The sequence below is a fragment of the Sminthopsis crassicaudata genome, chromosome 4, assembly GCF_048593235.1.
Source record: "Sminthopsis crassicaudata isolate SCR6 chromosome 4, ASM4859323v1, whole genome shotgun sequence".
Taxonomy (NCBI): domain Eukaryota; kingdom Metazoa; phylum Chordata; class Mammalia; order Dasyuromorphia; family Dasyuridae; genus Sminthopsis; species Sminthopsis crassicaudata.
The window spans coordinates 24,203,155-24,217,825 of NC_133620.1; the positions used below are offsets into that span (position 1 = coordinate 24,203,155).

Here is a 14,671-nt window from a genome sequence, read left to right on the forward strand (position 1 = left end):
AGGCTGGCGAAACAAGCAGAGCCAGGAACGGTAGCACACGACGACAGCAGGAACGCGCCCTGATCAGCTGAGAGAGACTGGCGGCTTCTCAGAGGCTCGGGGCCCAAGCAGTCCCGACGGGCTGGACGCAAAATGCGCTGCAGCCAGACTCCCTTTTGCTCTGATTTTTCTCTCCCAACGTAATTCATAAAACAGTGTGTATTAAAAAGAAACTAAAAAGAGCGCACAAGGTGCGATGCGTCTGTCCGCGGCTTGGGTGGTCTGGAAACGAGCCCCCGCTGTGTGTATTCTTTGCTCAGTGGGAGTCAGTGAGGTGGATTAGATTCAACAAGCACCTACTGTGGGCAGCTTCTGCTCAGTAGAAAAAATGAAGGAAAAAGAAAAGAGCCGGGATAGTCCCCGCCCCGGGGGCTCCGAGCTCCCCAGGAGACACCTGCCCGCGCCTACGGTTTTGGGTGGAAGGCTGGCGGCTGCTCCGGGGGAGCGGCCGGAAACTCGGGAAGGCTTTGAATGGCAGGCGGCGTTCGGGCTACCCGGGGAGAGATCGGGGCGCCCCGTTAGACGGAGAGCGAGCGCAGGGCCCGGGGGCAGGAACACGCGGATCCGTGCGGTTCTCAGTGGGAAAGGGCAGCATCCGCCCCCCCCCCCCAGCTCTGGCCGCCGGGCCGGACGCGGGCCGCCCCCTTGGAAGAGGAGACTGCCCGAGCCCAGGTGAGCGGGGCCGCCGGGGAGAGGGGGACCCCGCTGGGCTGGGGCAGGTCCGCGCGCTCCGCAGCCCAGGAGCCGAGGTGCTGCCTGGACAGTCCGGGGCGGCTCAGGAAGGGGCGGGGGTTCGGGGCAGGGGGAGAGCCCGAGCTCCGCTGGGGCGGCTGATACCCGGGGGACTTGGCCCCAGAGACGTGCAGTCTCCCCGATGCCGGTCTGGGGTTGCGGCTTGGGCTGGAAGGTGACCTCGCGGAGCGCTCCGGCCCGGCCGAGAAGGAAATCCTGGCAGGGTTTTCCGTTCCGCCGGGCTGAGGGCCGGGAGAGAAAGGGAGGGGGCCAGGCGGGCCCGGGCGGAGTCCGGCTCCGGTTCGGGCGGGGTCTGCAGGGGCTGTGGCAGCGTGTAGTCCGCGCCGTGTTTTCCAGGCGGCCCGGAGCCGAGGGGCGGGGGAGCGGGAGTGCGTGGGTGAGCACGCGCGCGCGCTTCGGAGTGAGGGCGGGAGAGGCAGGGTGTGAGGGCGGGGGCGGGGCCGGGGCCGAGCGAGGCGGGGCTACGGGAGGGAAGTTGCTGAAGTTGGGTGAGCCGCCCGGGCCTCGCCGCCGCCTGCTACTGCTCTCCCTTCTCTTCCTCCTCCGCCGCCCGAGCGTGTCCGCGCCCGCCTCTTTCCTCCCCGCGGCCGCTCGCCGTGCATGATGGAAACACCATGGCTTCGGCGGCCCAGCTCTCCCTGACCCAGGTAACAACGCGGGCTGTCCCGGCGCGCCCCCGCCCCGCGCGCCCCCGCCCCGCGCGCCCCCGCCCGCGCCCGCTCTCGCGTGCCCGCGCCTCCCCTCCCCCCGCCCTCGGTCCAACCGTCGGGTCCGGAGCCGAGCCGAGCGCTCCCGAGCGGTCCAGTCCCGGCCCGACCTGAGCCGAGCGCTCTCGGCCGGAGTTCAACCGTCCCGCCCCGAGCGCGCCAGCCCCACCCGCCTCCCGCGGGGACTCCGGTCCGGGCGCTCCTGGGAGCTCGTGGCTGCAGGGGGAGGACTGACCTCGTGCCTGCCCTGGGCACCCCCCCTCCCCCGTCATTCATTCTGGGGGGGAAACTGAGGCGGAAAGGACCGGCCGTTCGTTTCGGGTGGGAAGGTTCTCGCGCGGCCGGTCCCACCTACGGACGGGGACTGGGACTAGGAGGGAGTCGCTCCCACGGCGGCCCCCCTCCCCCCGCAGTGTAGGGTTGTAGAGCCGCAGTGGGGCAGAGGCTGCAGCTCCCACCCCCACACAGCGCTCCTGCAGCCCGGGGGCTCCGGCTGGGCAGTCACCCCGAAGTCCTGGCACACAGCAGGCACTCAATAAGTGCTCCAGACCCGCCGGGAACATCCGGGCCAGCTCCTTAATCTCAGAAGAGGAAACTGAGTCCCGGGTGGGCCCCAGCATCTCCGTCTGCTTCTCCGGACGCCCCAGCTCCAAATCTCCAACGCTGGGAGGCTCCCGGGTCATCCCCGTGAAGCCGGAGCAGCCGCCGCTGCGCGGACTCTTGCACAGTCCGGATGGAAGCCTCAGTTTCCCACGGAGGGGAGGAACCCGGGGGGGGGGGGGGGGGGGGGGGTTGTTCTCCCTCCGGTCCTCCAGCCCGCTTTCATGCCCTCCCCAGCGGCCGTGGAGGCCATTCAGGGGCCGTTCTGTCCGGAGGCTTCTGCCCTGAGCTCCCCAGAGTCATTCAGGCTTCCCGAGGCTCGGGGGCTGTCACTGCTGTGGTCCTGCGGCAGGGGAGTGAGGGCGCTGTGGGGCACTCCCCCTCCTGTTGGCTCTCCCTCCCACCTGCCGGTACCCAAGGAGGGGGTCGCGGGCCCTGGCCTGGGCCACACCCCGGGCTCAGCGGCAGGTTGGAGGTGCTCGGGCAGCTCCCCTTGGGGCCCTCTCAGATTCAGGTCTGGGGGCAAACGTCTCTTGAACCGCGTTCACTTCGGCCCCGCTGGCAGGTGTAGCCTTTGTTCTCCAGCCGGGACTTTGCAAAGTTGTGCTGGGCTGAGATAGCGGCGAGGGTGGTGGTGCCCCAGGGTGGTGGTGCCCCAGGGTGGTGGTGCCCCAGGGTGGTCGTGCCGTCAACTGTGGCGCAGCCTGGGCCTCCCTAAAGGGGGGCGCTTATCAGCGGAGGCCGGCTCAGAGTTCTGCAAGGGCTACGGAGCCTTAGAGGGCACTGGTCTGTGGAGGAGGGGCGGGCAGCCGCCGCTGACAGAGAAAGCCTTCAGCTGTGAGGCCTTCCTCCCTGGCCCCCATGACCCCCTCACTTGACAGGATGTGGGACCAGAGAGCTCGCTTGTTTTCCAGCACCTTCCAGGCCACGGGAGGTGGAATGACCTGTCCGGGGCCTCTCAGCTGGGAAGGGGCCACGCTTGTCTTTGAGCTCGGGCCTCGCGCCCCAGATTCAGGGGCCGGAGGGAGTTGTAGCCCTGCCTCCTCGCTCTCGGTGTCCCGCACAGTGGCACTGACCATCAGTGCTCTTCAGCCTCTGCTTTGTGAGGTCTCAGTGGGACCAGTCACGAGGCAGCTAAGATATTTTTGAGGAGCGTTGTCCGGCTTCTAAGTTTCAGCCTTGGTAGGTAAAGTGATATTAAGAGGACAGGACCTCTCCCCCATTTCTTTAGGGAAAAGAATTCTGTTTGAGAGATTGACGTTCTCGCTCTGCTGTCTCCCTTCCTCGCTTTGTAGCCTTGGAGGGGAAACCGGAGCGGCCGGGATAGCCAGACAGTATGGGGGGGAGGTGGAGGAGAGACTTGGAGTCCCAGACACTCTGGGGTCCCCGGGGTTCTCTTCCTGGCTCTGCCATTCTCGTGGCTTTGACGGGACTAGTTAACCCTTCTGGCACTCGGCTACCTGGGTAGTTCAGTGAGGAGGTGAAGGCCAGACACCCTCTCCCTGTCAGCTCTGCCTTTCAGTGATTTCATTCTGACCCAAGATCTTCCATGGCCAGTGTGTGTCTACACCGAGCCTAAAGTCAGGAGGTTCCGAGTCCAGGCCTTGCCGGCCGTGAGGTCATCCACACTTGGATGAGGGCTTGCCTGCTCCCAACTTGAGTCTCCCCTTTTGGAAAATGGAAATAACGCCTGCCTTGTCAAACTCATTGAGTGGTTTAGGGAAGTCCCTTGTAAACCGACCTTCTGGTCATCTCTGAGCCAGTGGAAGATCTACTCCGGGGTTGATAGAGCCTGGAGAAATGTGGCAGGCACCGCTACATGCAAGGACCAATGTGGAGCAGCCGGCACCCGCCAGTCATGGAGTGTCCCCACACTGAACACAGAGAGGTTCTCTAGAAATCGTCCGTCAGTGGGGAAGAGGCCCGAGAGCTGGGGACGTTGGGGAAGCCTCTTGAGGGCAGAGCCCAAAGGGAGGGCATGGATTGGAATGGACTAAGAAAGTGGCAAAAGCCGGTGGAGCATTGAGTGTGAGGAGGAAGTGATGTGCAGTTAGCCTGGAAAGACAGGTAGGAGCCGGGTGGTGAAAGCTTTTAAGGCCAAAGTGAGGAGATCTGTCCGAGAGACAGGTGGGAGCCGCTGTAGCTTCTTGAGCCTGGGAGCAAGGGGTGAGTGGGGTGGGGGGCAGACATTTGGGAGTCAAGGCAATTGAAGCCCACAGAGGCTCATCACTGAGTGAGTGATGACCCCAGACCAGGAGGCTTAATAGAATTTTATTCCTTCTCCCCCATCTGCAACAAAAGGGGCAGGGGCATTTTCCTACTGTTTTAATAGTTTATAGAAGGAGACATTATAAAAATGAGTGTCTAGTACTTTCCTGTCCTACTTTTCGGAGTTTGTTTGCTTCTTTCTCTGCTCCAGTGGGGGGCATAGCGGTTTTTAAGACTCCCAAGTGCCACCCACCATGCCTTCCCCTGGAGACTTGCCAATGGCTCTTATCAGTCACTGCACTCAGACTCGTTGTATAAAAATCCAGGGTTCCCCAGCTACCTGGTATGAGTTCCATGAGGGCAGAGGCTGGGCCATTAACCATCCTTGGCACCCTAGGCCCTGCCAAAATGGGGCATCTGGAGATTTGGTGGGTCCCCATCTGGCTCCCCATCTTCCCGGTGCGGGGGCCATTCACGCCAGCTCTCGCCTCCCTTGCGGGGAGTGTTTTGAGAGTGGTGAGTAGTTAGTGGCCTCCCTGACAAGCTGCCTGGTGCCCATTCCCAGGAGCTCTCTCTCCTCACCTTCAGTTTGCACAGCCTCCACGCCGCTGACAAGCTCATCTTCAAGGCTGTGGACTCAGACTCTGGACGGCTGTGAAATCCTGGGCAAGTCACATCTGTCTGGCTCAGTTTCCTCTGAATAGCAGCATGTTGGGAGAGTCAAATGAAGTCCCATTTGTGTTTTACAACTTGAAAGTGCTCTGTAGATATGATAGGGTCCCCCCCCCCCTTAATTACACTTCCTCCTGGTCCATTCTCTGAAGTTACTTTGTATCTGCCCTTTATATCATGTTTATTTTTCTGTTTCTCTGTTGCCCTTCTTCCCTTTCCCCCCACTCCAGGGCAGGATCTCATTGTTTTCCATCTTTGTAAGTCCCTTCATTATACTCAATAAATGCTTGCTGAATGAATGGCTAATGGTTCTGGTATCCCACCAGACTCAGTTAAAGTTAGCCCAGTGGGTGCCCTGCCCATTGCCAGCATACCCGAGAGTGAAGAGGGTTTGACTTCCATTAGGTGCCTCCTCCACAGGTGGGAACAGGCTGACCTTGACCGGCAGCAAGATCACTGTGGCTTAGCAAATTGCAGTCTTACTTGAATCCTGGACTTTGGATCAGAGAGAAAAGAGTGGAGCAATAAGGACAACAATAATGAAAATAACAGGAGCAATTACAAAGAGCTTTCAAGTTGTAAAACACTCTACTTTAAATTTGTAGTTTTGCTGGGAGGTAGGTATTATCTCCATTTTACCGATGAAAAATTGGGGGCAGAGAGAGGGGTTCAGCACCTTGCCGAGGGTCCCACAGCTACAGGGAGGGTTGCCAAGTCCGATGGCTCAGATGAAGACTGGGCAGTGCCGTTGTCTTCCCGGGCATGTTGTGAACACTTAGTTGGGAACTTCCCCTGGCTTTTTCATGGCTGGTAACTAGGATGCTCCGAAGCCTGGATTATCAGACATGTCCCTGTGTGCTTGTCATTGATATCTTTGAATTGAAACCCAGGATTTTGAAGATTCAAAACCCAACCACATTTTAATTTGGTTTGCCTTTCCTTTCTGTTCCTTCACCTGGTAATTGTTTGTTAGTGTAATTAAAACTGATTCCATTAGGAATTTAAAGAGGAAGCGCCAGCAGTGTTGTCTGACCTGTACCGGGTGGTCTGCTCCAATGATTTCTTGTCCATGTGATTCAAAAATGTTTCACATCGAATAGTGTGCATCCAGTTAATCCATAAGCATCTCTTGGGGACTAAAAATGATTCAACTTTTACTCTGCTCCTGGCAAATAGAAGGCCAGGAAAACTATTCCTTGCCCCAGAGTGCTTTGCATGTATGTGGGTCTTGTCTCCCGCCCTCATCCTAAGGGTTGATGGTCTGATTTCATCTTTTCTGAAGTTAGAAAGTACCTGAGCAGATGTTTGCCAAAGGTACAATACTGTTAGGTGCTAGGGCTCTGGAATGACTTCTGTCTGGTCTCAAGGAGGCAGCGGGAGGGAATCTCTATGTGACTGGGAAACAGATAAGGAGAAGCCAAGGAAGGGCCAGGCAGGTTCTTAGGAAAATGGTGGATGGAAGAGACCGCATTTTCTGGGCTAGATCAGGGAAAGCCTCGTGGAGGAAGTAGCATCTGAGTTGAGCCTAAAAAGCTAAGCAGGCATTCTTGGCAAGTTGCTTTGAATGGCTGATGTTGGTATTTCTGCCACAGGGAAGTGGCCGGATAGTTGTTTGCCAAGGGTGGGTTGGTCTTGCTTTTAGAAGAAAAGGGGAAGGACAACTCCAGAAGACCTAGTTTTCAGAAACAATGAATGGTTCCTAAAAGGAAAACAGAAGCTGGGCTTCATGGGGGAGAAAAGGAGCTGAAGTGGGGAAAAGCAAGCTTGACCCTTGGGCAGGAAGCTGGACAGTGAAAGAATGTGACCCAGAGAAGGAACAGAACAAGGGTGCTACTCTTGGCCCTTAAGAAGACAACGTATCGGGGGCTTCCTTGGCTCAAAAGGGAACTAGAGGCTCCCAGGAGGAAACAGAGGCTTATCCTCCAAGGAATGAGAAAGACTGATCTGTAGAGTTAGAGGCCCATCAGCAATTGGGTGAGAAAAAAGCTTTGAGAGGCCTTGCTTCATTCCTCCGGAGTTCCTTCCCCAGAAATTAACTTTTATTTATTGTGGGTTTTATATAATAGCTGACTAGCCACTTATGTTTATGTTAAAGTTTGCAAATTGTTTTAGCACTATCTCATTTGATCCTTACAACTGCCCTGAGTAGAGATAATATTATTGATCATCCTCTTTCATAGATGAGGCAACGGAGGCACAGAGTGTTTGAGTGACTTATTCAGGGTCACATAGTAAGTGCTAAAGCTGGATTTGAATTCAGGTCTTTCCTGACTCTGCATCTAGTGCTTTCTCCACTGGCCATCTAGCTCCTTCTAATATTGTAAATGTTATTCTCCCCCAAAACATGTAAGTTCCTTGAGTGTGGGGATGGTTTGATTTTTCTTTCATTCCTTGGTTCATTTGTTTATTTTTTCCAATTAAGTAGTTTTCAACATTCATTTCTTATGATTTTGAATTCTAAATTTTTCTTCTTCCCTGTCCCCTTCCCAAGGCAGCAAACAATCTGATAATGTTTAAAGCATGTAAATATATTTCCACATTAGTTATGTTGTGAAAGAAGAAATCGAACAATAGGAAAGAAGCACAGAAAAAAAAAAGAAAGAAAAAAGAAAAAGTGAAAATGGAAAGCTTTGATCTGTATTGTTTAGCCATTCCCCAATTAATGGGCATTCCCTCAATTTTCAATTCTTTGGGGATGGTTTGATTTTTGCCTTCACATTCCCAGCATCTAGCATAGTACAGAGCATACAGTTGATGCTTAATAAAGGCCTACTGACGGATTGATTGTGATCATTCAGTAAAGAGTCAGAGGAAGAAGGGGAGAGTAATATTTATGTGATTAAAAGTAGCAGCATTTACATAGAGCTTTAAGGTTTCAAAAACTCTACTTATTTTATCCTCACAGTGAGCTGTGAAGATAGGTGCTATTATCTCCATTTCATAGCTACTTAACTGAGACATACCTAGAGTCACACAGGTGGGGGGGGGGTCTAAGTCCAGCACTCTGTCCACTGCCCACCTATGTAGTTAATTCAATGCTCAGATAAAGACAGATTCTGTTGTTTCTCTGGGGCACGTTTTGAAGATGTAATGGAGAACCTAGTAGCACTTGCTTGCCAAAACAGGTGACTGCTGCCCACCAGTGATTCGGGCAGGAGGAACTGAAAAGCACTGCTGAAGCCCACAAAATCTTGGTTTTCATGAAACTGAAGCCCTTCTACTGAAGGTAAAGGATATGGAAGAAATGGTTGCTGTTTGTCTTTCCCTTCCTGAAGTGGACCATGGCATGAAGTAGGTGATGCCATGGCTCGCAAGTGAGTTGGCTTTAAGTGAGGGAGGGCTTGGCAAGGGCACCAATTTTTGGAGTGATCTGGGCCCAGTGGCCAGAAAGAGATCAGGAGGTCTAGAAATGGCCCCGGATGCAGTGGGAGGGAGGACTTGCTCTTTCTAAGCTGTGGTCTTCCACAGGTCTCAGTTTGACTGAGGCTGCACCCACTCAGTGATTGAAGCTGGGTAAAAAATGAGGCAAAGAATGGCCTCTTTTACCAAGTCAAAAAAATTCAGTCAGCCATTGGGGCCCAGGAGACTGATTTGGGAAATGAACCCCTGGCTGAGGAAGTACTCTTAGAAGGGAGTTTTGTTAAAGTCAAGAGATGAAAGGCTCCTATACAGGATGGAATGCCCCTGATAGCAGCTGGTAAAAACCTTTTTGCCAAGGGTTCTGTAAATCTAATCAAAATCCCAAGTTAGAGATGGGTGGAACATTTCCTAGTGTCGCCTCCAAACTAGATACGCGCCACAGTGTAGCAAGGAGAATTGCCCTTGAGATCCTCAGAAGTTAAAAGGAAACAAAATTCAAGAAAGAGACCAATGGTAAAGTTCCAATCTTAAAGGTCAGTGCATGAGATGGCCAGAGTGTAGGTCCTAAGTGAAAAGAACAAGGGCTCCTAGTGGAATGAGGTACATTTGACCTCAGGGTCATCATGAGGTCTGGGTGGCCTTGGCCAAAGCACTCGACCTTCAGTTCCATTTGTCAGATGAAGTTTAGGTGGCCCAGCTTAGCATAGCTCCATCACACTTAGGAGGTGCTTCAGAAGTGTTTATTGATGGACTGACTCTTGAGCTCTTTTCCACTTTAGATTTATGATCCTCTGTATTCCCTGGTTGGATAGACCACATTCAGAAAAGAGATGGTGTATCAAAATGGGGCAGGTGGAGATTTTATGGCAAGAAGATATCCTCATTATTCAGAAACCCAGAAATCAGAGGAGAGATGAAAGAAGAGTGATGGAGAGCTCTGGGATCAAAATCAGTGGCCAGAGAAACACAATTTTTGTCATTGGAGGATGCTGGGGACTACTGAATAGGAAGAGGAAATACAGGAAGGGCCCAGGAAACTAATCACAAACCTGACATAGACATGTGGCTACGGGCATGAGGGGGAGTTTGGTTTTCTAGAGAACTCAGAGTTCTCTCTCTGTCTCTCAGTGGGTCTCTTTTCTCCCTGCCCTTGTCTCCTTGCTTCCTTCTCCCTTTTTTCTAGCCTCTCCTCCTTCCTGCCCCTTGGTTCCTTCCTCCCCTCTTTCTTGTTTCCCTTTTTCTCTCTCTTCTCCCTCTCTTCCTCCTTTCTCATAACTTTTTGACTTTTCTTAATGATAATTTCTTCCTTCAGAAGATGGAGGAACCAGAAAAGTCAAGTTCTACGCAGATTCTTGCTGCTTACTAATAAGTACTAGTTGCTGGTGTATAAATAAATGATGGGAACTTTGGTGTGAAGTGACCATTTCCATCTAAGAGTCATGCTAGACCAGGAGGGGAAAGCTGGGCCCAACTTGATTATCCCTTCCATTTGGGAAAAGCAGATTCCCAGAGGAGAGCGTGCCAGAGAAGCTGGCAGAGGAGGAGAGAGTCTGGAGTGAGGAGGGTTTATATTGATGCTTTCAGGTTTGTGAAGCAGCTTAAGTGCCGTTGATTTCATTTGAGTCTTGTGTCAAGTGTTTAAAGGGGAGGATGGTGGGGAGTACTGCCTTTGTTAGAGGAGGGTTAACAAGGATGGGGAAGAAGAGGAAGAAAAACATCACTTTTATGGTTTAGAATCCACTGATCTCTGGAGAGTTTTTGGCCCAGCAGGTAGATTCTAGGGGGCCTAGAGGGTGCTTCACAGGGACGGGATCTGGAAGTGGCTGAAGTGCCCCAGTCCATGCAGAAGCATTGTGAGCTGCAGGCCAGGGCCGGGGGGCTGCCTGTCATGTATCAGCCTCGGGTTGGTCACCAGTGATGAGCTGATGGCTTTCTCCAGAATGGCTTGGAATGCTGAGCAGGGGGGAGGAGTGGAACCGATAGCGGCCAGGAGGCCCTTCCTTGCTTTTCCCTGGGTTCCTTGCCTACCCTATAACAACAGATTGTCTGAAGGTAAACAGACGCTTCTGAGGTCTGAGATCCAGAACCAAACATCCTCTTGGCCAATTATGTGGTTTTTAAAACAGTTATTCCATTTAGGGCATGTTTCGCTTGCCTGTCTCTTTGAGAACCTAGAAAACCCATTAAATAATAATGATGATGACAGTAATAAGAGCTATTTACGTTGCTTTTTAAGCTTTAACAGGGAACTGTACTTATGCTGCCTCTTTTGATCGTTATGATCAATAGCCTATGATTAATACCTGGAGTAGATCTTATTAGGAGAAGGTCTATTAGCCCCATGTTAGCAATGTACAAACTGAGGTACAGAGCAGGGAAGTGACTTGCTCATGGTCATACAGTAGTAAATGTCTGGAGTGAAATATGAACTCGGGTCTTGCTGACTCCAGGTCCAGGGCTCTACAACTTGCAGAACCCTTTCGGCTCTCACATCCTCCCATTTGTCAGATCCTTGGCTGTGTCATTTAAATTTTGAATTGATTTTTTGCTGGTTTACCCCAGGAAGTTGATAGGCCCCATAGAGACCATAACCAAGCATGTCTCCAGGTTGCCACGTCCCTCTGGTACTCTGTCACCCTTGTTCCTCTTTCCTCTGCTTTGAGGACTTGGAGGGCTCTGAGCCCGCCCTGATGGGTGCCCATCTGCAGTCCTAGGTTGCTGGAACTCTGTCTTCCCAGAAATCAGCTGGAGTCTTTATTCTTGATCTTTACTGTCCCCTCCAACGCCAGGTCACGAGTGCAAGAGAGTGTGAGTTCCACCACTCAAGTTTCTCCTAATCCTCCCACACACGTCACTTCCCCCTCTTTGTCCCACCAATCAAGTCAGCACAGAACAGCTGGGGAGGGTCAACCTTCAAACAAGTTAATAGGGAACCGTCCAATTGGCAATTAGTCTCACGTGCTTCATTATCCAAGTGCATTGCTCAGTTCTAGCCCTTTACACTAGGTTACACAGAATTCTGATTGCCACTGACTCATCCTCTGGGATTCTGGTCCGGGAACTCCTGCAGACCCCAGGAATCTGTCTTAAGTCCTTGGAGGCTTTTTCTTGAGATCTTTTCTGTTGTGAGCATGAGGGCAGCATTCAAAATGGCACCCTCTCTGCCTTAGCCACAGCGATGCCCTGAACTTGGCAGCAGATCCCATGGTGCGAGAGCACCAGCTGGAAGCCAGAAGACTTGAGTTCAGATGTGCCTGTGCCCAGGTGCGTGACTTTGGGCCAGTCAACTGACCGTGACCCTCCTTTATGTTTGGGGTCAACGAGATGACCTCCAAGGTCACCTTTGGGGCTGACAGCTCAGGATTCTGTCTGTGACTGTGCAGCAGATTGTCCAGAAGTCTCTGGATGGGAGAACCTTTTGGCTGCTACTGTAGTGTGGCAGTTTTCCTGTGCTTCCTCAGTAAGGGGAGGAGGGAGCTTGCTCTGGGATCACTGCTAGGTCTGATGAGGGGGGGGGGGGGAGGGGAGAGTCTGTGTGTGAGGGACCACTGAGGTTGGGCCAGTAGGTCCTCCCCCAGGGCCTGAGGCTCTTCACCAGCTAATAGCAGCTGACAGGACTAAAATTTCAAGGACGGCCAGTATGGGGGCTGCCTGGAGCTTCATATTCCAGGCTTGCTTGAGCCTCCTATTGCTCCTGTGAGGTCATTTCTACAGGTTATTACTAGGCCCAGTTTATAGATAGAGACAAGTGATCAGAAAGCATTTATTACATACTGTGTACCAGGGGCACGTCATTAGATTTCATAAAACTAGAGGTTTATATTCAGTAGCACAAGATGCACCACACATAATGAATTTATGTCAGACTTCCTTCTGACATAGGAAGTAAGCCTCAAAAGTTCTAAGGTTTATAGCAACGGAAGCAGTTTGAATTTACAGTCCTTTCCAAGCTTTGTTGCCTTTCCTCTTCCCCCTCGTCAACTAGGCTGACGTAGTCTTAGGCTGGTGTCTGCCCTCTGGCCCCTTTGGGACTGGTCCTGCTGGACGTAGGGCCTTGGAAGATTTGGGGCCTGGGGGTAGAGTGGGGAGTCTGTTGGAATCATCTGGCATTTGACTTTCCAACTCTTTCTAAAGCTTCTACTTGCAGCCAGATCTGGAAATGGTTGTTTCCTTCTTGTCCTGGCCCCATTTCCTCCCCTTCCATCTCTCCTCTGCCTCCAGCCTCAGCCTCTCCTCTCCTAGCTAATGAGGCTTTTAGTCGCATGTCCAGATTGGATAATAAAACTCATTCTCAAGTGCCCATTAAGGAAACCTCATCTGAGCTTAGTGTCAGTAGCTGGTGTGTAATTGAGATGCCCCATTTATTTATTTATTTTTATTGTACAGACGAGTGTTTTCAGTGTCACATTAGGGGAAAGTGGCAGGTTTTATAGTTATTATTTGCACTTGTATTTTCTTATTGTAGAAAGCTAGGGACATCTTTAAGTCTCTGATAACAACTCATATGAATTAGAATAGATTTGAAGTTGACTGACTTTAAGCCACTGCTAAAAGTTTAAAATTAAAAAAAAAAAAAAAAAAAGACATGCTTTTGAGATAAGCCAGTGTTTACTTATTGACATTGTAGGCCATCCTCGATAGGGTGTACAGACTGCAATTGAGTGATCATTGAGAGAAAGTCTATCGTTTTTGCTCAGCTGTAGGCTTCCAGCCTTAAAGAAGAGCTTTTTTGAGGGAAAATTGAAATTCCTGCTCAGAATTGCCATATTAAAAGACTGAATTGTCAGTTTGCATTTCTTTTTTTCCCCTTTAAAAGATCCCTTATTAATTTTTCACTTTGTTACATTCCTCATCTTTGTCATATTTCTAGTGATCATAAGAAAAATGAATATAAAGCACATGTTGTAAAACACTGAATTTATTTAAGCCCAATTTGGGGGAAATGCGACTTAAGTTTATCCTAATGTGGTGCTTTGCAGCATTTTTCTAATCCTGTTCATTTGGATTGTGTTTTTTTTTTCCCTCCACCTCTCCTAGGCCCTCACTGATGCATTTTTTCAAGTTGCCTCAGTGAACTGTGGGATGGTGGAAAGGAACCAGAGCTTTTCCCTGGACCATAGGCCTTTGGGTCCTTTTTGATAAAGAAAATCCAAGACATCTGTGTCAGCAAGCCCCCTTATCGCTCCTATTTCTTAGTTTGTAGCCTCCTCTATTTCTCCATATATCCTCTCCTTGCTTTTTCCAATTCCTGAGAAGAGGTGTACCTCATAGCCCAGGCCCATCCATCTCCTGGAGTCTCTGCTTTCTCCTGGGAGTTTGCCTCTTTCCAGGAGTCCCTCAATCTCATTTATAGCCTCTATATATTCTCTGGATCCTTTCTTCTCTAATGCTTACAAACACACCCAGACTTCATCAATTAAAAAAAAAATCTCATTGATTGCTTTTTTATTATTTTTATATCATCTGGATTTCTTATTCTACCCCTTCCCCAACCTGTTTGCAGAGGGCCAAACTGAAAATAAAGAATACAATATTTTCTTACAAGGAAGAGAGAAAAAGCTTAGCAAAACTGACTGGCATATGCAACATTCCCCACCTTTGGACCTCCATTTCTATATGCAGTGGGGGAGATGACTTTTTATAGCTTCTCTTTGGGGTCAGATTGGGGCTATAATTTTGCAGCATTTGATTTGTTTTGTTGACATCACTAGCAGATGTACTCTTCCCACTGATCTTGTTCACTTGAATTCATTTGTGTCTGTTCAGATAAGCCTTCTCACGCTTCTCTGCATTCATATTTACCACCCGAAGCACAGTACTATTCCACTCTGCTGATATACAGCTATTAGTTTAGCCTTATCCATTTTGTTTCCAGGTTTTTGCCACCATAGAAGGTGCTGCTAACAATATTAGGTGTCCGTATGTGAGACTTGACCTTTTTATCATTGAGCTCCTCAAGAGTTTAGGCTTAGCAGAACTGTTCCACTTTGTTTTTTAATTTTTATTTTCAGTTCTAAACTCTCACCCTTCCCCTCTCCTCCATTATCTGCTGAAAAGACAAGTATATGGTCTCAGCATTTTTAAAAAGAGAAATTTTCACTTGCTTCTTTCATAGCCAGACTCCTACAGAAAGTTGTCTGGAGCTGTTCCCTCCACTTGCCCAACAGGCCTTCCCATCTTTAGCTCTAGCGGTCTGGTAGACCCTCCCCTGAAAAGCCGCTTGCCTCCTTTGCCAGATCCGGTCACCTGTTCTCAAGGCTTCTCTTTCTGGGCATTTCTGCTGCTTTTGAGGCCACTGATCTCTCTCTTCTCCTCCCTGGACTTCCATGACA

The 14,671-nt window shown here is 51.0% G+C and overlaps 1 protein-coding gene across 1 annotated transcript in view; it reads left to right on the forward strand.

Moving 5' to 3' along the window:
• The first annotated feature begins 1,170 nt into the window (after window positions 1–1,170).
• Window positions 1,171–14,671, forward strand: part of EPS15 (epidermal growth factor receptor pathway substrate 15) — a 114,309-nt gene continuing 100,808 nt past the window's right edge. The window contains 1 exon segment of the mRNA XM_074264642.1: window positions 1,171–1,439. Coding sequence (XP_074120743.1) covers window positions 1,407–1,439 — 33 coding nt within the window. The 5' untranslated portion in view covers window positions 1,171–1,406.